Source organism: Eptesicus fuscus, chromosome 7, assembly GCF_027574615.1.
Source record: "Eptesicus fuscus isolate TK198812 chromosome 7, DD_ASM_mEF_20220401, whole genome shotgun sequence".
NCBI lineage: Eukaryota > Metazoa > Chordata > Mammalia > Chiroptera > Vespertilionidae > Eptesicus > Eptesicus fuscus.
This window is the reverse complement of record NC_072479.1, coordinates 42,830,081-42,852,663: the sequence shown is the minus strand read 5'-3', so window position 1 is coordinate 42,852,663 and position 22,583 is coordinate 42,830,081. Positions and strand designations below refer to the sequence as shown.

At 41.0% G+C, this 22,583-nt stretch overlaps 1 protein-coding gene across 5 annotated transcripts in view; it reads left to right on the top strand.

Moving 5' to 3' along the window:
• The first annotated feature begins 4,597 nt into the window (after nucleotides 1-4,597).
• The window catches only part of CPSF6 (cleavage and polyadenylation specific factor 6), a 37,364-nt gene continuing 19,378 nt past the window's right edge, over nucleotides 4,598-22,583 (top strand). For all 5 annotated transcript variants that reach the window (XM_054718873.1, XM_054718872.1, XM_054718871.1 and 2 more), the window contains exons 1-4: nucleotides 4,598-4,733; nucleotides 14,168-14,377; nucleotides 18,046-18,149; nucleotides 21,636-21,781. In XM_054718873.1, the coding sequence (XP_054574848.1) occupies nucleotides 4,674-4,733; nucleotides 14,168-14,377; nucleotides 18,046-18,149; nucleotides 21,636-21,781 (520 nt within the window). In that variant the 5' untranslated portion in view covers nucleotides 4,598-4,673. The remainder of the gene's footprint in view (nucleotides 4,734-14,167; nucleotides 14,378-18,045; nucleotides 18,150-21,635; nucleotides 21,782-22,583) is intronic.

Sequence of the window (22,583 nt, the reverse complement as noted above, 5' to 3'; positions counted from 1 at the left end):
CTGAAAAGCAATGAAAAGTTATTGTTTTTTAAAACTGAGTTGCTTTCTCTTTAGATTTTGTAATTTAAACTAAGACAGATGGCCATTTTCTTGTATGGTGGCAATTTAAACTCTGGAGCATAGCCATGTGCATGAAAAGGAGAGATAGTTCCTCTATACAGAAAGTAGATGTACAGAGAACTTTGGGACATTATTTACCTCTTTTCCAACTCTTTTACTACTCTTCTTAAACATTTTGATTTTATATTGTTTATATAGTTGAAGTGATGCAATGTGGGAAGGGGGCTGCAGCCAAAGAATGTGGACCACCTCTTCCTCTAGAAGCTGGAAAAGGCAAGAAAATGGAATCTCCTCTAGAGCCTCCAGAACAATGCAGCCCTGCCAACACCTTAATGTTAGCCCAATTCTGTTTCTGACTTCTGATTTCTGGAACTATAAGATAATAAATTTATGTTGTTTCAAGCCACTAAATTTGTGGTAATTTGTTACAGCAGCAATAGAAAAGTAATGTAAGTGGGCTAGAAGGAAATTCCTCTGCAAGAGTTAACATACAACTGTCGAATTCCTCCCAAGGCACTTTGGACTTCCAATTCTAGGTAGATTTGAATTGAGAGGGACCTTCATGGAGGACTTGAGGTAAAGGACTTGTCTAAGGTTACTTGGCTATTCAGTAGTAAAGCCAGGACCCATTCTTTCATCTATGTACTTTACTGACTATAAGATGACTCTAACAAAAAGGCTAGTACGTAGAAGGTATTCAATAAGTGGTAGAGTTTTTGCTGTCATCATTATGATTATACGTTTTTTGTAATCTATAATATTTCATTTTTTTAACATTGCCAAGTAAGGAGGTATCATGTGTGAAAGAACCAAAGATTCAACTGAGTAAATTTAAAGACCTAATTGGCTTTATTGAACGATTCATGAACTGGGCAGCATCTCATCTAGTAAATAGAAAGGTGTTCCGAAGAGCTGTATAAAATGGGTGGCTTTTATAGGCAGAAATGGGGTGAGACAAAAAAAAGTTAGAGTGAATTATTTCAGGCAAGGTCACCTCTCCTTAGCAGAAGTAAGAGGATCTATCAGGCAGATTACCTCATTAGTGCTAACCAAGAAATTCCAGACTGACTTAAAATTCCACTCCTGGAAGAGGCTGAAACTGCAGTTAGGTTAGGCATTCAGTCTTGGTAGGACTACAAGTGACTCCATTTGGGGTCTGTGCTTTTGCCCTCGGGGGCATTTTCAGATTCAAGCAATATGGTTGAGAGGTTGAGACTTCTAGGGAAACAAAATATGGAGTCTAGAACCTATCAAGGGTGGTGACTTTGGTAAACCATGCTTTGGGCTGGTCCTCAGAAGGACAGCACCCTGGGAGGTAAGGGTGAACAAAGCTAAATCAATCACCCCCAGGGTTCCCAATCATCTAGATTAGGGTGATCCTGTTTGTTGGTACCCCAAGGTCCTGCCAGAAGAAACTGAAAATTATATATATATATATGTCTCCCATTATTTTTTCAAGTGTTTCAATTACAATGTTGTGCACATAGTCAGGTGACAAGACAACATGAGTGAGAATCAGCATAAACAACAAATAACTAGAACAAACAACTAACAATAGACCCAAACATTAAAAATAAAAAGCAATACACTTCTAAACATACGTAGTGAAAGCCTTGGTGGCTTAGCTCAGTTGGTGGGAGCATCATCCTGATGCACTAAGATTGCAGATTCAATCCCGGGTCTGGACACATAGAAGACTCAACCAATGAATACATAAGTGGAACAAATTAATGCTTCTCTCTATATAAAATCAGTAAAGCCCTGGCCGGTGTGGCTCAGTTAGTTGGGCGTCATACTGTTAAGGGCAAAAATAGAATATTGGGGACTAGCTATGGTTATGGGAAATATTAACCATGCCCTGTTAACCATGATTGCCTTGTGTTGGTTAAAGAAAGGACATTCTGACCTGGCTAGGAGTTGTATGTCGCCAGGACCTGGGAGTCAACCTTGGACCTGGGAATCAACCTTGGAACTTCCCAATGCCTGTAATCCCTACTTCCCCATGTATCCTTGTCCTACCCTATATAAGCAGCTGGTTTATGGGGGGCTGTAGAGCAGATTTTTGTGGGTGACCTGCTGCTCTCCCGTACGGCCAGCAGTATTGAAATAAATGCTCACATATGATTCAACCCCATCTCTGCTGAATTGACTCAAGTAGTGACAGGCAGCCCAGACCCATTGATTGTCCGGGTACAGTCCTGTGCACTGAAAGGTTGCCAGTTCAATTCCAGGTCAGGGCATGTGCTGGTTTTGGGCTTGATCCCTAGTTGGGGGGTGGAGGGGAGGGGAGTACAGGAGGTAGTGGATTGATGTTCTGCTCTCACATCAATGTTTTTCTCTCTCTCCCTTCCTTTCTCTCTAAAAATCAATTTTTAAAAATCAATTAAAAAACATAGTGAAAGAGCAGAAAGCCAAGTTCTAAGAGGAAAAAAAAAAATCTCAAAAGCAGCTAGGGGGGAAAATAACCCGATGATCTTCAAAGAAACAGCTGCACTAACAGCTGATTTTTCAAAGGCAACAACAGAAGTCAGAATCTTGAAATTAGTTTTAAGTGTACTGAAAGAAAGAATAGCCCTAGCCGGTTGTTCAGTGGTTAGAGCGTGGGCCTTCGGACTGTAGTGGCTAAATTCTGCAAGTACCTCAGGCTCGGTCCGGTCCAGGGCGTTAGGGGGTCTGGGCGTGTGAGGGAGGCACCAGTATCCATGAGTCTCTCACAGCAGATGTTTCTCTCTCTCTCTCTCTCTGTCTCTCCCCCTCCCATTCTCTCTAAAAAAATCAAATAATATCCTCGGGTGAGGATTAATAAAAACCTAAATTGCTTCTGTTATCAAATCCCCTTCTCTGACCCTTCAGCCTTCTTTCACTTGTGACTACTATGGACTCACCAGGAAATCAAGGATAATCTCCTTTTCTAGAATCAGATCCGAAAAATCCCTTTTTCATCTGAATGTAGCATATGCACAGGTTCTGATGATTGGCATATGGCCATCGATTATGGGCCATTTTTGTGCCTACCACATTACCATCTTTTAAAAAAACATATTTTATTTTACTTTTTTTACAGAGAGGAATAGTTAGAAACATCGATGAGAGAGAAACATCAATCAGCTGCTTCCTGCACACCCCCTAATGTGGATAAGCCAGAAACCAAGGTACATGCCCTTGACCGGAATCGAACCTGGGACCCTTGAGTCCGCAGGCAGACACTCTATCCACTGAGCCAAACCGGTTAGGGCCACGTTACCATCTTTTATCATAAAGCCCCAAGGAAAAAAAAGGAAATCAGCACAGTATTTCCAAGAAGCAGAAAAGGATAGGGCATTTTGCATACTACCTCATTTAAAACTACCATCAGCCTTTGACCTTGGTGAGGTAAATGTTATTACTCCGATTTTAAGGATTCTGATATTGAACATGAGAAAAATGAGGTAACTTGACTGAGATCATCTAGCTGATCAAGTGTCTGACTAGAAATTTGTATCCAGATCACAGATTGGTCTCTATGACCATGCTTTTCCCACCAGACCCAGAACAAATATTGCTTGGTTTATCAATTCTATGAATGATTTCTGGTCAGTCGGGATCTTAGGAAACACACTTTAATTTGGTGGGAAAGAAATAAAGAATGGGGGAAGGTTTCAAACTGTGACAACATTGTTGGATCGAGTATTGGTGATAACCGGCTTTCTTTATTGACCACAACGTCCAATTCCTTCTATTTTATCAGGCCTCCTCTCCCCCATCAGTAAATTGAGAGGAATGTTTGGACCCAATAACACCCTTTTCCGTGTTACTCCCCGCCCCTCCCCCCACCCCGCCCCCCAGGGGAAGGGGCATTCTAGGGTTCTAGGGAGAAGCCCCCGGCCGCAGGATGCCTCCACCTGGTCGGGTGGGCTCTCGGATGGCTGCCTTCAAGATCGAGGCATCTGAACGATTGCAGAGAAAAACCACTGCAGATGGAGTCGGGAAAAAGAAAAGCAGGGCCAGGAACGGGGGAAGAGGAGATGCAAGAAGACGACGGTAGGAGCTGGAGCTGGAGCTGGAGCTGGAAACATAAATACAATGCAAATCACCTAAGTAGCATGCAAATAATTGAAGATAACAACCGTCCCTGGGGGGCAAATGAAAGGCTGTTGGTCTGAGCGAGGGTGCAGGGGTAGGACGCTGTTCCCGCGCTCCTGGCGCTAACGATCCTGGGCTACGCTTTGCATTTACTCGCGGACAGACAACTCCCGCCTTTCCAGAAGCCCTGGCTGTGAAAAACGTTAGGAGACACGGCGCAGCTGAAGTACGGCAAAACGTCGGCGAGGGCCGGGGCAGCGAGGAAATGCCGCCTCCGGAAACAGCCCGGGCGCCCTCCGTCCCCCCGAGCCTCCCGCAGACACACGAAAACACAAAAGAAACCGCCTCTGGCCTCGGAGACCCGGCTTTTCGCTCCCGCCGCCCGCGGCGCGGCCGGGAGGCGCCGTCCCCCGCGGCCCGGCGCCCCGCCCCCCGCCCGCCGCGGAAGTGACGCAGCGCGCCCCGCCCCCGCCGCTAGTTCGGCTGCTGCTGCCGCTGCGGGTGGATCTGCAGGAGGCGGCGGCGGCGGCGGCGGCCGAGGCCGAGGGAAGATGGCGGACGGTGTGGACCACATAGACATTTACGCGGATGTAGGCGAAGAGTTCAACCAGGTACGTGAGGGCCCGGGCCCACGCCGCCGAAGCGGGCGGCGCTGCGGCCCAGACGCAGGCCCCGGGCCCGCCGCGGGCTGCGAGCCGGCGCCGCTGCAGACCGTGCGCTTTTGCCGCCGTGGGCCGTGCCCCGACCCCGGCGCGACGCCCCCCTCGCCCCTCGTTCTACCGCGTCGTTTCGCGGGCCGCGGACAGTGCGACCCGCCGCGGGGGCCCGGAGCGCGGCCGCGGGCCGCAAGGCTGCCGCCTCTGGCTCCTCCCTCGCCGCCGCCTCGCTCCCCATTGTTGGCGGCGGCCGGCGGGCGCTTCCCGCCGCGCTAGGCCCGGACGGGGGGGACCGCGTGTGTGCGGCGGGGAGAGCGGGCCGCCGCCGCGCCCCCGCCCCTGTCGCGGGCCGAGGAGGAAGCCCGGCGAGGCGCGCGCCGCCCGCCGCCCGCCGCCCCCTCCCCGGCCGCGCCGCTCGGGCTCCGATTTCTCTCTTCGCTCCATTTTGTCTCCTGGCCGCGTACGGTCGCCTCATGGAAGGCCGCGTTCACCGCCCTTTGTATCCCGCGCGCCGGGCTTCCCAGGCTCTCCTCGCGTTTGCGGCGGGTTTCGGCGTGGCGCTCTCCTCCTCCTCCTCCCCTCACACTGGGTGGCGGCGGCTTCCAAACGGTGTGGGCGCGTTTGCAACAAGTCCTTTGACTTTTGGACCCACGGATCGTTGTTAAAAGTCGGTGCCCTGGCGGCGCCGTGGTGGTCGAGGGCTTGCGGCCCGGCCGCTCGTGGCCTTTTCGGTGAGAAAATACCTGGAAAGAGGGGTGGTCTGGGCCAAAAGGAAGACTTGGAAGCGGGAGGGTTGGATGGAACAACAACAACAACAAAAAAGATGGTAGCTCACCCAGAGATCAGAGGAGGGATTAAAAAACGTTCACCTGAAATGCTGGAGATACTGTTTACAACTAGAGGGTTGTAGGCATGACCTGTTTTTATTTCCAAAAGCAAAACGCTACCTGTCCTCCGAGAGACAGGCCGTGTGTTTTGGAGGGATGGGGAAAGTGGGGACACACGCTTTTCCCGGCGCCTCACCGGCCACCGTTGGCCTGGGGCTAGCCGCGGGTCCGGGATGCCTGGTGTGGGGCATCCTTGCAGAAGATCTCGTTTGTTGTGAGAGGAGTGCCGGTGAAACTTGAGGCCTGCTGTGCACGTCTTCACCGCCTTTTATGTAGTAACACATTCTTATTTTTTACTGGTTTTGGGGAGTACGTGATTAGAGCTGGGGACGGTGAAGCAAGGGTTTAGGGTAGAAGAAGCAACAAGGAGAGAGCCTAGGCGGGCAGCTTTGCCTCGCTGAGAAGTCAGAGAAAAGGGGGCCCTGAAGACAGGGTCGGGGGTTACTAGCCCTGGACGAGAGCTGCACTGCCCCGTAGTTGCAGGTCTGGTGGGATCCCTTAGAATTTAGGAGAGGCAGGCCTGCGAGGGAAGAAGGAGGGGGAAAGGGATGGGGAGCACGCTGTAGTAACACATTTTAAAAAAAATCAAGTTGTGCCTAACTGCAGTGTATCTAAAAGCTTTATTTTTATGTTTTTCCAAGTCTGTATGAGAAACCATAAAATTCTACTGGTTAATGTGTTTGATCCCCCCCCCCCCCCCCCTCCATAGGGATCTTATGTGTGAGTAGGGGCTCAAGATCTGTTTTTTAATTGGGAAAGCTAGAAATCTGTATCATTCTTTTTTTTTTTTTTTTCAGGAACGACTTTGTGCCCCTGGTTTCAATATTAGGAAAACAATTTTCAGTTAGCTTTAAATGTTTCCTACTATGTTAAAACTGAATATGCTTAAATGTAAACCATTGTAATCAAACGTTAAGTTTTAAAATTGTTCTTTTTGTTGTGCTTGTATTTTGAATATATGATGCCTTAGTTGTCAGTGACTATTATCTTGAGTGCTACATAGTCTCAGTTCTAATGCTTTTAAGGTCATTAGATAAAGACCTCCAGGAATTTTTTTCCCCTTTTATCATTTCATCCCAAAGCGGGCCATACTTACAAGTAAGGAACAATTAAGTATTCAAGACTTTTTATTAGCTTTTCTTACAAGAGTATACATTTGTCCCACCTGGATTGAGCATTGCCAAGAGGTCGCCAGGTGGATTCCCGGTCAGGGCACGTGCCCGGGTTGCGGGTTGGATCCCCAGTTGGGGGCGTGCAAGAGGCAGCTGATCAATGATTCGCATCATTGATGTTTCTCTCTCCCTTCCTCTCTCTGAAATCAATTTAAAAAAAAGTATACATTTGCTTTGCTTTTCTACACCCAATAAACAAAGAATTGGTGTGCAATTTTAGAAGTTGAGGTTTCTTCAGGATCTCTTTGAGAAATATTTTAGGCATTCGCAGACTTAATATGGTTATGGACATTTCTCCAATTCATATAGTTGGATGAAGTGATACTTGTTTATCTCTGCTATAACTAGTGTTGACAGCAGGAGGTAAGAAGAGATTAAAATTTTGTGGCCCTGATGTGGAACTACTTTATAGTATTCTTTTTAAAGTGTAACTTTTGACTTGTACCTACAGCATTTTATCTCACACATAGTTGTATAATTTTATCAGTAAAGTAGCTATATTTTTGAATTGATTAATGGGGTTAAATCGAAGCTGCAAAGGATAGTTGTTTTGCAATGTTCATTCTGTTTTTTAAAATGTTAGTATTAATGACTTTTTTTTTCCTGAAATTTTACCAGAATTAGAGGCAACTACAAAATCACTACAGATTTATTTATTTTGCCACTATATCATTAGCTAGTGCCATTATTTGTATTGGTTGCTGTAATAAACTATGATTTATTTTGTTGTAGTTGAGGAAAATGTTTTACTAAGTATAAACAGTCTTGACTTATTTTAGCTTTTAAACTGCTGTAAACATTTATAAATCTTTGTTCTTTAATGGGAGCTGCAGTTTTCATTGAATTTGTGTACTTTGAAGTTCTCCATGGTCTATGTATTTCCTATTTCTTCCATTTTAAATAGTCATACTTTTATGAAGCACTTTTTTTTAATGTGTGTATTTTGGAAAAGCACAATATAAACCTATTTCATAAAGTATGAAATGTTAACTGTCTTAGAAGAAACTTCAAATTGGAAATAGGGTAAGAATACATTAATGAAACTCTATAGTAGAGTCCCTTTCTTCACCAGAAGAATTTTAGAATAGAGAATAAAGTTGAATGGGAGATGGCACAAGGGACTGGGCTATTCTTTATGCGTACTTAAGTTGAAGGCCTTTGTATATAACCAAACTGAGAACAGTTGCTCCAGTGGAAGGAGAATTTGAACTACTTCCAAACCTCTATATTACTTGATTTTGGAGTTGAGAAGAAAGCGGTTTTGTTTTAGCCTGTAGGGTGTATCAGTTGAATTTAAACTGGGGTTTGTACTCAAATATAGTGTTACTAAACTAATATTTAATAATTACAGACTTTTATTTTGACTAAAATAATTGAATTTTTAAAAATTCAATTGCTCAAAATACATTTCTTGAGTTTTTGTTATATGCCAACAAGGAGGGATACAAAGTTTAGATATAGTGCACTAGTGTTTGGTGAGAGTTACCCACACACATAATTGTAACACTGATAGGTTGTGTATTGTAGAATTGACTCCTTTATGTGTGTATCTGTATCTGTAGAATTGTTGGTAAGGAAGAGGAAAGCTGATACTGTATGCATTGAAGTAGTGTCTATTTTGCTTGTTTGGGGATCAAAAGCTCCTAAGGTAAAATTAAGTATTGATCTGACTACTCAACTTTAAAATGAAAATGTGCATAGGTAGTGACCAGGAAAAAAATTCATTTAGAAGTTATAGACCTAGACATCCTCGAAAGTCAGGTTTATTTCATGAGTCATTATACTTTATATCCTATATAATAAAAGCCTAATATGCTAAGTGTCTGACCATTTGACCGTTCGACCAGCCTCTATGATGCTCACTAACCACTGGGGGAAGACGCTCCAACCGGTAGGTTAGCTTGCTGCTGGGGTCCAGCTGGTCAGGACTAGGTGAGATGGCCCCACAAGCCCTGGAGCCCTCCTGCGGTCCCTCCCCGGCCCCATGGTACACCAGTGGGGTCCCTCTGCCTGGCCTGCGCCCTTTCTGGCCTATGGCCTCTCACAATCCAGGACCCCTCAGGGGATATGCCGGTTTCAGCCTGATCCCCGCAGGTGAGGCCGAGGGACCCCACCAATGCACGAATCTGTGCACTGGGCCTCTAGATTAATCATAATGTATATTTACTCTAGCCAGTTTTGGAAAATGAGTTTATTAGACAAATATCAGTGAAACCTTATTTCTGATAAATTTATATGTAATAGAAAACCCTCTAAGATAAGTGTTTAGGGTTGAGAATGAGGTAGGTAGAGATTGATTCAGAAACTTGGGTAGAAATGTTTAGGGGAGCTAGAATTCTTCTCACTCAATTTTATTATTTATGAGTGTGATCCATTCAACTGTCTATAAATTGTCCACTTTGGTTTATGTGGCATGATTTTAGTAACAAGTTGGCTTCCTTACTATTAGTCGAGCTCTGTACAGGAATTACCAGCTAATTTTAATATATACTCAGAACATAATTAGACAAAATCAGAATATGATGTATTTTCTAAAAAGATAAATACATATTAGATTTATCTGATATTGGATTTTGTGTGCTAGCAGTTTTCCTTGGTATCGAATACATTTTGTAAATGCAAAATAAAAATTTTCCCTGCTTATATTTCTCAAAGTGGAAATGACTATTAAATTCCTTTTATTTGTTTATTTATTTTCAAATAGAGGAGCTTTGAAACAAATGACCTTTGCTGTGCTGTTACTGGTAGTATCATATGCAGGAATGATAATACTACAATTTAGGACCAGAAGCAGTCTTGGTCCTATCAGGAAGAATGAAGAGTATAGCTGTACTAATTATTATGTATAGTACAGCTATACAATGGTCATCCGAATAATGGTATTCAGTACATACAATATATCTGATATTAAGATTTTATGGGAGGTGATTAGGGAAAATATCTCTAAAAATAACTTTGGAGGGAGGAGGTGGTGCTAATGAAAAATGGTAACAAAATATTAAAAAGGAACTGATAAAATTTTGGTTACTTTACTAAGTTATTTTTTAAGTGTTTTCTCTGACTTGGCAATAACTACTTGTATATCATGTAGAATATAATCTTGGAAGTATAAAATCTTGAGAGGATACCTAGCTTGTAGATTGATTGTAGTGATTTAGAATGCAGGAAATGAAAAAAAAATTACTTAGTGCATTTTTAAAATAAATCCTAAGGGCTGTTAATTATTGGAAGTTATATATATATAATGCACACCTCTATTGGTGATTAGCTACTATGAAAAGTTAAGATTGGGCAGCATTTGGTATCTAAAACAATCAGGGGGGTAATGTTGATATTTTCTTGTTTTTGAATGTTATTAAAATTTCCTAAAGACGATTGAAAAGATTTCTATAGTAGCACCTGACATTGTTGACCATTTCTCTTTGACAAAATAGAAGGCATTTTTTTGTTCAAGTAGACTTTCAGAACTTTCTTTAATGTATGACCCATGATACACATTTTGCATAATTTCAGAATATGCTTGTTTCCCCTCTTTTTAAAGTGGGAACAAAAAGTAGGATATGTTCTGTATTTTTTTTAATGTATCTTTATTGATTTCAGAGAGGAAGGGTTAAGAGAGAGAGAGAGATAGAAACATCAATGATAAGAGAGAATCATTAATTGGCTGCCTCCTGCATGTCCCCACTGGGGATCAAGCCCGCAACCTGGGCATGTGCCCTTGACGGGAATCAAACCTGGGACCCTTCAGTCCGCAGATTGACACTCTATCCACTAAGCAAAACCATCCAGGGCTATGTTCTGTATTATTATTATTATTTTTAATGTGGAGGTTAAGTGTGATGCTGAAGCTGAAAAGGAAGATTACGAGTACTACAAAAGAGTATGTGCTTTGAGCTGAATTTTGGTAAGAGCGACAAATGTATTTCGATTCATTAGTATTTTTTCGCCATATCCAAATGTGTACCTTTGGGGCTAGAAGTACAGGCTGTGACCTTGAAATAGAGCAAAGTTAACTAGTCCACGTGGAAATTGAACCCCAGGACCATGGTCTCAATTAGCATCATTCTTGAACCAGTTGGAAGCAGTCCAACCAGACAAAGTGGCAGATCCTAAAATATTGGAAGTCATATCAATATGGAAAATTGGTTGGTGTCAACGTAGGAATTCATGGAAGGACAAAAATAGTAAGTGATTGTGATTCACTAGGTTAGTGTAGCTGCAATTATGCTTGTAAGGAATTTATGTTAATATTTTCCTGGATTTACAACCAATGAAAAATCAAATAATGTGTTAACATGTTTGGTGAAAGTATAAATTTATTCTCCCTCTGGCCTTATATTGTGATTATAGGCTCTGCTGAGCAAACACAACTCCCTTTGTATAATACTAATACTAATATTATTACTGTTGTTGTTATTATTATATTTGAGGTACAGAACTGGATTGCAAGGGAGTTTACAGTGCCCACAACCTCTTTTTAGTATCTCAGGTGTATGGAACCACTGCTGCAACCATGTCACCTGAAGCTTCAACTACACTGAAACTTCCTAACAAAACTCACCCTCCCTTTTTCTGTTACTGCAATTTGAACATGTATTTTAACAAAAACTCAGTTCTGAAAGATTATTTTGGTGTTGCTGTACAAACAAATTTATGGTATTATTCACTGACTTGTCTTAATTTCTACCTTTTGCTAAAGATGGCTTTGTTCGCTGACCTACCTTAAGATTTTGGGCCCCTTATTAAATGTCTTACATTCTACCTCATAACAAAATTGTTATGTAAAGATTCTGTTACATAATTGGTAAATTGGCTAACTTTGTTATGCAGAAGATTACCTGAAGACGACTTGACAAATTTCAGGTCCCTTTGGCTATGTGTATAAATGGTATTTCCCTGCCTAGGTTTTCTTTTTCTCTTTTTAAAAAACTTAAAAAAATATATTTTATTGATTTTTTTTTACAGAGAGGAAGGGAGAGAGATAGAGAGTTAGAAACATCAATGAGAGAAACACTGATCAGCTGCCTCCTGCACACCCCCCACTAGAGATGTGCCCGCAACCAAGGCACATGCCCTTGACTGGAATCGAACCTGGGACCCTTGAGTCCGCAGGCCGACGCTCTATCCACTGAGCCAAACCGGTTTCAACATCTTTTAAAAAAACTTTTGGTTTAGCTTCCTCTGAACAACAAAGTAATAGCTATGTTCCTATGGGGCCTATAATAACAATACTTTGTCAATCTGTTTACAATATTTTACGAATGCTCTCTAGGTCATTCTTTATCTATGTAAATAGTCCCTAAAACTTTGCTCCTCTTAATGTGCCATTTGTATAACAGTTCATCCTTAATAAATTATATTAATGGGAGAGGATATGAGTTATGTCTGAGTTTGTTGGTTTGTAACTGATTGACTCTCTTTATTATCAAAAATGCGGGTTGTGGCAAAAATAGGTTTACAGTTGTGAGTACGTAAAAGGTTTTATTCTTGTACTAGTAGTCCTGCGCACGAATCCATGCGCCAGTAGCTTGCAGCTGCCCTCCTGTAGTTCCTCCCTGCCCCCCACCCCCACCCCCTCATAGCTTGCTGCCTTGCCCGGTCCTGTTAGCTCTCTGATGCCCTGCTTGTAGCTTGCCCCACCCTCCTGCTGATCCCCACCATCCTGCTGATCGGTGATCCGGTCATTACACGGTTGGTGAGTACGCTTCACGGGGTAAGACCATTTGCATATTACATCTTTATTATACAGGATTATTATTGATTAATTACTGTATTTTCCATACGAACAACTGTAAACCTACTTTTGCAGCATTCTACATCATGAGAATAAAATCGTTCACATTGACTTTAGGTACTTGGTGGAAAGGAAGAAAGATGGAAATAGGTTTTCCTCTGATACAGGTTAGTTAAGCCTGTGGCCCAGTAATGGTTACCAAAGGCAATTTTATTTTATTTTTTAAATATATTTTTATTGATTTCAGAGAGGAAGGGAGAAGGAGAGAGATGGAAACATCAATGATGAGAGAGAATCATTGACCAGCTGCTTCCTGCACATCCCCTACTGGGGATTGAGCCTGCAACAAGAGCATGCATGTGCCCTTGCCTGGAATTGAACCTGGGACCCTTCACTCTAGCTCTATCCACCAAGCCAAACCAGCCAGGGAACCAAAGGCAGTTTTAAATGGTGTTGAGTGTTCTGCCAATAGCTGCACTTCATGTGGTGGTGGTGGTGGGGTGGTGGGGGGGGGCTTATTTACAAATTAAACCCTCCCTTTTCATTTTTCTCTTTATATATGTTTCTTTTCTCTCTTCCTTGCTTATTTAGGCATGTAAGTGGCATCCACTAGCATTGCTTTAATTCTGTTAGTGACAGCTTTCCTAGGTCCATTTTCTCTTGCTAATTGACTAGATAATCTAACAAGTCAATTAAGCATTAACTTTTTGTTGACTGAGAATAATAAAGCTATTGCTAGACACTAATTTGTATAGTTTCACTTGTCTTTATGTATTATTTATCTTTCCCTTGTTCATTTGTTATAACTTTCGGAATTATTTACATACCCACGTTTCATCATTCCCTATGCTTAGCTCTCTAAGCTTTTCCCCCCAAAACTAATAGATTTCATAGGGCTAGCAAAAAAGATCTTGAATACCATAGAAAATAATAGTTGTTTTTCTTCAGTTAAATATTTGTAATGGGTCTGATTTTTGTTTGTGATATTTTTTGTGTCAATTTTTTCTTTTTTTCTGTCGTTTTTGTGTGTCAATTTTTTTTTAAAAAAGCTCATCTATTTGTATTAATTCATGTATTATTACTTTCACTTTAAGAGTATTTTACTTCCAAGGAAAGTTTTACATTAGTACTTTATTATGAGTCCATGTCATTCTTTTCCCAGAGGAACATTATTTTCTGTGTTATAATAAATAGTGGGAAAATAGCTTTCACTGTATAGACATTTACTTTATAGGTACTGTTTAAGAATACAAGTTTGGCCCTGGCTGGGTAGCTTAGTTCGCTGTCCAAGGTTGTGGGTTCAATCCCCGGTCAGGACACATACTAGGAGCAATCAATGAACGCATAAATAAGTGGAAATCAATGTTTCTCTCATCAATAAATTAAAAAACAAACGTGTGGCATAAAATGAGAAAAGATTTTTGCTGATATTTTTGGCCTTTTTCTTTTTTTATCTAAAACTTTAAAAACAAATAGTTGAATTAAATTGTGTTTTTTTTTTAAATTAATAGTTGAATGAATTTGTATTCAAATCTCTTTAGTGTAGTAGTCTGACTATTGTATGACTTAAAAGCATATTTTTATTTTTGTATCCAGGAAGCTGAATATGGCGGGCATGACCAGATAGATTTGTATGATGATGTCATCTCTCCATCCGCAAATAATGGAGATGCCCCAGAAGACCGGGATTACATGGATACTCTCCCACCAACTGTTGGTGATGATGTGGGTAAAGGAGCAGCACCAAATGTTGTCTATACATATACGGGGAAGAGGATTGCATTATACATTGGAAATCTAACATGGGTAAGTAAACTTACATGAATTGGTAATTGAGTTTGAGCTATTCTAGCGGTTAACTTTGAAGTTACTAAATTGATTTTTCTATGTGCTTGCTTATGCAATGAGGAGGAGGATAATAATAGTACCTTTAAAACAAATTCCAGATCTTCTAGTTTTTAATTTTGTAGTCATTCAACTTATTTTGGTAGACATTCCAATTAATTATAGTTCAATGATTTTGTCTTCTAATCAGTTATTCTTTTTACCTATTCCTAGATGTCAGCTATCTCAATTTTACAAAGGAAAACTATCTACATAAGGTCTTAAACCAGGATTCAGAACTGCAAGAGAGAAAGAGACTTTAAACTCTTGGTTTTAAAGTTTTCATTATCTAATTCCTGTTACAAACTTGCAGAGTTTTAATTTCTGCTCTCTTTTTTTTTTTTTTTTAATATATTTTATTGATTTTTTACAGAGAGGAAGAGAGAGGGATAGAGAGTTAGAAACATCGATGAGAGAGAAACATCGATCAGCTGCCTCCTGCACACCCCCTACTGGGGATGTGCCCGCAACCAAGGTACATGCCCTTGACCGGAATCGAACCTGGGACCTTTGAGTCCGCAGGCCGACGCTCTATCCACTGAGCCAAACCGGTTTCGGCTCTCTTTTTATTTTGAGTACATTTATTAAAGCTGGGAACAGAATCAAGGAGGGGCTTAGGATAGAAGAAGCAACAGGAGAGAACCTAGGCTGGGCTGCTTTGGTTCCTTGAGAAGTCAGAGAAGGGCTTTGGGGACATGTTCAGGGGGCTACCCCTGGACGAGCTAATGCTGCCATTTGCTCCCATGGTTGCAAGTCTTGCAGGGGGTCCCTTAGAATTGCAAGACTTCGGGGGTCTCTTAGAATTTAGGTCTCGTAGAATTTAGTAACCTGTGGGGGAAGAAGAGGGAAGGGGAAGATGCTGGTGTACTCACGAAAGGGAGAGCATGCTAAATTCTGATCTTAAAATATTTTTTTAATGTTTAATTTCCAATTGCTGGTTGCTAGTATACAGAAGTACAATTTATTTTATTACATTTATTTATTTATTTAAAATATATTTTATTGATTATTTACAGAGAGGAAGAGATAAGGAGAGAGAGTTAGAAACATCGATGAGAGAGAAACATCAAACAGCTGCCTCCTGCACACCCCCTACTGGGGATATGCCCACAACCAAGGTACATGCCCTTGACCGGAATCGAACCTGGGACCCTTGAGTCCACAGGCCGACGCTATATCCACTGAGCCAAACTGGTTAGGGCTCCATTGATTTTTTTTTTCAGAGAGTGGAAGAGAGAGGGAAAGACAAATATTGATGTGAGAGAAACATATCCATCGGTTGCCTCCTGCATGAGCCCCTACCAGGCCCCAGCCAGGGAGGACTCTGCAACCGAGGTACATGCCCTTGACTGGAATTTAATCCAGGACCCTTTGGTCTGCAGGCCGACACTCTATCCACTGATCGCTCTATCCACTCAGCCAAATTGGCCAGGGCTGCTCTTAAATTTTTAATCTGACTTATGGAAATACTGCTATATATACATTGTACCTTAATTTGCATTTATGAGACCTTAAAATTAGTGGTTGGGAGTTTCATTAACTGGATGTTTAATGTAGCTATTTATGATTTTATTAGCATTAAATTTTAAATACTAGAGCAATCCTATAGAATTTTTATCTCTACTTTGAAACGTGTATTATATGTACTGTAAAGTTTAAAAATAGTCTAGAAATCAAAAGTTGTCACTCCTCAGAAGGAGACTTGACTTTGTCAAAGGAAAAATATGACAACAGCCAACACAACAATAGCCATCTGGTGTGAATGAACAAAAAAATACCCTTTTTTTGTCAGATTGGCAGAAAGCATATATTTTGGTGTGCTATAGAATTTTGATAGTTTATGAGATGAAAAAGGTTGAAAATCATTGCAATATACAGATGATGTATTATAGAATTGTACATTTGAAACCTATATAATTTTATTAACCAATATCACCCCAATAAATTCAAATTAAAAACAAACAAACACTTGTCACTCTTCAACTTCCTTAATAGCATTTTCTTTTAAAATTTTTACATTGAAACACACACAAATTGATTGATCTTCTACCACCCAATCTGAGAAGTTTTATAATATTGGAGACAGTAACAGTATAGTAATGGAGAGTGGTTGATAATTAAGTCTTTGAATCTGGACTCCTCCATATATTAGTTTTGTGATATTAGGCAAGCTTGTTAATCTCTTTCATCTTATGTGAAATGGGAATAATAATGGGACTTGTAAGACTGTTTAAGAGTTAAATATTTGACATAAAGTACATGGTAGATACTCAGTACATGTTATTTTTTCTTTTCGTCATTATATATATATATATATATACACATATATATCCTACATAATAAAAGGGTAATATGCAAATTAACCATCACTCCGCTATGCCCACAATTGGGGATTGAGCTCCTCCTGCTGTGCTGCTGAGCGGGGACCTATGGGGGCGGCGGGGACCGATGGGCGCGGCGGGGACTTGCGAGTCCCCGCCGCCTGCGCCTCCCGCCCACGCGCTGAGCGGGGACCAAATGGGGCCGGTGGCGCGAGCTCAGCATCTGCGCCATGGCTGTGCTGCAGCACAGAAGGGGCCTCTGGGGCAGCGAGCCCACGTCCCCGCCCCGGCCAGCCGTGCTGCGGGAGTGAACGGGCCTGTGGGGCCCGGAGCTCAGCATCTGAGCGTCAAGGGAGGAACCAGAAAAATGGATCTTTCCAGTTCCTGATGCTGACAGCCCTATGGGTGCCGGGGTCCTCCACCTGCAGCCCATCAGCCCCAGTCACAGACTGGAAGCCCCCTGCCAGCAGTCCAGACGGGACCAGTGTGGCGCCGCGGTGGTGGGTGTCAGTGGGCATGCTACAGACATCAAATCACTGCCACCGAGGCCACCCCCCACACACACACACTCGCAAGTAGTATGGTCCAAGGGGGTGACTCCTATGGCAAGGCTCCCATGGCAGCTGATGCTCACCATGCCAGGTGAGGAAGCCAGACCTGAAAGCCCAAGTACCCGAACTGCAGGGCGTCGTGGGCCAGGGCCCTGAGGAGACCCCAGGACAAGCATCTTCCCAGAGGCTGTGCAGAAGGAGGGGAGGAACCTCTGGCTAGAGGCCAGGGTGAGGGATGCTGGCATCTTTGCAGGCCAAGACAGGGCTGAGGGACACCCCGCACCCCCGTGTACGGATTTCGTGCACCGGGCCTCTAGTATGTATGTGTGTGTGTGCGTGTATTAAACAGAATTTCCCCAAATGGTTGCCTTTAAGGAGAGGAAGTGACAAGTGATACTAGTTTTATTTAAAATTTTAAATCTTTGCAGTTTAATGTTGGAAGAGACCAGAAACTTTTTAAGATTAAAAAAAACCACAAAAAACAACCCACTATCCTATCTCTAAAGATTTGTATCTTAATTTCTGAAAATTATCAAGGAATGCATTTTGCCCTTAGGTACTTTTGTGTTATTTAAAAACTGAAGACTGATTTGCAGCAACTGCACTTAGATTTGAACTGAGCATTAATTTTCTTTATTTTGAGTTTACCCTTAAAAAATTGAAACAATAAAAATCTTGGATATGTTTTAATGGTTAATGAGGGGGAAATGTCTTGCAGTGGACAACTGATGAAGACTTAACTGAAGCAGTGCATTCTTTGGGAGTAAATGATATTTTGGAGATAAAGTTTTTTGAAAACCGGGCAAATGGCCAATCAAAGGGGTAAGATTCCCCCCCCCCCCCAATAAAGTTAGTAGCTAGTGATTACAGTTTTGGTGTTAAGTTTTCTTCAAGTTAATGCTTACTATTCACACGTGTAGGATGCGTGTTATCCACATTGGCAGGAGGTTCTTGGGAAAAGATTTGTACTCCATTTGTCTTGTGATCCAGCTCACTAAAACTAGTGGACAGATTGCAAGTGTGGACAGATTGTGTCTATTCTTTAATTTTCCTAAGTTTTCTCCATCTATGGTTGAAATTATTATTGAGATGACAGTTTAAAGAAACCTTACTATCCCTGGGATTAAAGGGTTGGGAAAGATGGGCAACAGGAGAATAATGTAACATGGATGTTTTGCTTTATTTTTTTAACTGTTAAACTATTATGAGATAGGAACATTATATAACACATATTCAAAATTTAATGAAAGCCATAATCTAACCATCCATAGATTATCACTTTTAACATTTTAGTGACTATACTTTTAGGTTTCTTCATAGTGCTTTGTGTTTATATTGCAAAAAAAACCCTAGGTTACAATTCATGTGTTTTATAACGTGTTTGATACAAGGAGTAAAACAAGTATTATCGATAAGTACATATTCTCTTCTAATGTCTAATTCTTTCCATCATCCCTTGTATGCTTCTGTATTTAACCATTCTTATTTTTGGTTATTTCGGTTGTTTCCACTTTTTGCCTATTATAACTATGTTACAGCAGGAATCATTCTATATAAAACTACCTTCTGAACTTTTGCAGTAGCTGCCTACTAGGTGTTCCTGCTTTCACCCTAATCTAAAGTGTATACACATAGTAGAAGTTGGAAAAAAGTGACACCAATATTCGTCTGCTCACAATCTTCTAATGGCTTCTATCTCACAGTGAAAACCAGAATATTTACTATGGCCTACAAATTATATGTGATCTGTTTCCCCACAACCTCTGACATTATCTCTTAACCATTCTTTACTTCATTATGCTGTTGTTTCAGCCATATTAGTCTGTTTGTTGTTCCTCAAATACATTCCTACTTAGGACCTTACACTAGGTGCTTCCTCTTCTGGTTTACTTTTCCCCCCAATGTTCACATGGATCTCATTTCCTTCAGAACTCTGTTTTAAGAGTTCTGTTCCCGATCATCTTGTGCAAAATAGCACCTTCTCTTTCCATCACTGTTTTCTGTCTTTTATTTTTTCTGTTACTAGTGTATTTCTACTTGTTTATTGCCCTGTCTCCCACTACATTATAAGCTCCATGCAAGCAGAGATTTTGTTTTGGTTAACCATTGTATCCCTAGCCTTAGGATGGTGCCTGGCATGTAGGAGTTGGTGTATTGCTCAATAAATATATGTTAAATGAATGAATTCATTAAATTGTTGCTAAATTTAATCTTGACTCACAACAGCAGAATTTTTGACAACAAAAAAACTGGAATAGGGGTTCTAGTTAACAACCATTTTGAGCATTAGTGAGAAAAGGGTTCCAAGCTCCTGAGAGTCCTGATAATTTAGAATATTGTATAACTGTGCAAAATTGTTAATCTTTTCTTGTTTCAAATTATTTTTTTTAACTGCAGTGTAATTCACATACCAAAAAATTCACACTTTTAAAGTGTTGAGTGTTTTTTTAGTATATTACAAAGTTGTTCAACTATTACCACTGTTTCATTCCAGAACATTTCATCACCCCAAAAAGAAATCTCATACCCATTAGCAATCTATCTCTATGGATTGGATTATTCTGAACATTCCATATAAATGGAATCATACAATAAGTGGTCCCACGTGACTGACTTCTTTCACTTAGCACAAGGCTTTCAGGGTTCATCCATGGTGTAGCATGTATCCGTATTTAATTAATTACTAGTGACCCGGTACATGAAATTCGTGTACGGGGGTGGGGGTTGGGGGTGGGTGTCCCTCAGCCCAGCCTGCACCCTCTCCAATCTGGGACCCCTCGGGGGATGTCCAACTGCCGGTTTAGTCCTGAGACATCCCTCTCACAATTGGGGACTGCTGGCTCCTAACCGCTCATCTGCCTGCCAGCACGATCGCCCCCTAACCTCTCCCCTGCTGGCCCGATGGCCCGTAACTGTCCTCCTTCGCGTGAGGCGGCATAGACGCTGGGACTGGCCTCCTCTGCGCTGCGTGGAGCCACGGGACCCCCAGGCCTCACTTCATGGAGCTGCTGCCAGGCCCCGCCTCTGCTGTGCACATGACCATCTTGTGATGGCCATCTTGTGACAACAGCACGCCTGAGGGGCACCTAAGCTTTTATTAGTATAGATTTTCATGGCCACATATTTCATTATATGGATGTACCCTCTTTATTTACTTGATGGACATTGGGGTTGTTTCTACTTTTGCTAATTGTGAATAATGTCCCTATGAATATTCATGTGCCAGCTTTGTGAACATATATTTTTAATTCTTCAACATATACATAGGAATTATTGGATTATTTGTTAACTCTACATTTAATTTTTTGAGAAACTGCCTGATTGACAAAGTGGCTGTGCCATATTACATTCCCATCAGCAGTGTATGAAGGTTTCAGTTTCTCATCCGAACCAAGATTTGTTAATTGTCTTTTATTAAAGCTACTCTAGTGGGGCCCAGCTGGTATGGCTCAGTGGTTGAGCGTTGACCTATGAACCAGGAGGTCATGGTTCGATTCCCAATCCGGGCGCGTGCCTGGGTTGCGGGGCTTGCTCTCTGGTGTGGGGCGTGCAGGAGGCAGCCAATCAATGATTCTCTCTTGTCATTGATGTTTCTATCTCTCCCTCTCCCTTTCTTTTTGAAATCAATAAAAATATATTTTAAAAAAAAGCTACCCTAGTGGGTGTGAAACGGTATCTTACTGTGGTTTTGATTTACATTTCCCTGATAGTTAATGATGTTGAGCATCTTTTCATAATGGCATTATTCATAATCAAAAAGTTGAAACAACGCAAATGTCCATCAATGAATGGATTTTTTTAATGTGTAGTATCCATATAATGGAATATTATTCAGCCATAAAAAGAAATTAAGTACAGCACATACTAGAGCATGCATAAACCTTGAAAACATGCTAAGTGAAGGAGCCAGTCACAAAGGACTAAATATTGTATGATTCCATTTATATGAAATGTCCAAAATAGGCAAATCCATAAAGTCAAAGTAGATTAGTGGTTGCTTAGGGTTGGGGGATGAGAGGAAATGGGTATGAGGTTTTATGTTGGTGTGGTGAAATGTTTTAAAACTGATTGCGTTGATAGTTGAAAAACTGGGAATGTGCTAAAAATCACTGAACTGTACACTAAATGAGTGAATTGTATTATGTTATTTAAAAAGTTCAAGATGAAAGTATGAACTTGTATAGTTTTAATTTAAGAAATATTTTGTTTTCTTAAATAAAATGGAATTTAGGCTATTTTCTTTTTAATAATAGTAACATTATTAATCTCTATTCACTTTCTATTTCCATCCCCTTAAACATCTTTTAGGTTTGCCCTTGTTGGTGTTGGATCTGAAGCATCCTCAAAAAAGTTAATGGATCTGTTGCCTAAAAGAGAACTTCATGGTCAGAATCCTGTTGTAACTCCATGCAATAAACAGTTCCTGAGTCAATTTGAAATGCAGTCCAGGAAAAGTAAGCAATTCCTCTGAAGCTTTTATTAAAAGATGTGTATTTTAATCGATGTTGCTAACATTTATTATATATTATACTAGAAAAGTCACCTTAATATTTAGTGTGTTGGAGAATCCATTTTAGAAAGTCCATACTTTGCATTTGATTTAATTACTGGTTATGACTGTGATCCTGTATGCTGGAAACCTACTCGCATTTTTCTCTAGGTGTCACAAACCCAATATTATTCAACAGTGTGCAAGTTCTGTAGCCCTGCCATTCTTGTCCTGTCATTCCCATCCTAGAGAAAGGAAGAAACTACATTCTAATCCTTAGATTGAAGGAAACTTATGTGGATGTGTGTTATGGTGGTGGAGAAACCACTGATAATCAGAAAATATTCGTTGATTTCTGCTTGGCACCAAGACCTTTCACCACTTGGTAAAGTGACTATAGAAAAGATTTGCCATTGCCCACTTATGAATGCTATCACTTAAAGAGATAAGATGATGATTATGTATTAAACAGAAATTCAAGTGGATGGTATTTTTAATGTTTTAGCACTGAAGGCTTAATTAACAAGAGTATGTTAAAAAATTTAAATGATTTATGCTTAATGAAATTCATATTTCTATTGGAGAATTTGGTCTTGGCTGCTGCAGAGAGTACTGTATTTTGAAAGTAACTCATATTTATTCATTGGAAATACATATGTGCCTGGATATTTTGAGACTTCAAAAGAACATAAATAAATGTGAATGTTTTCCTAATCAATACTTCTCAAGTAGTTTGGAAAGGCCCACGGCATCTGCAAGTTAGTGTA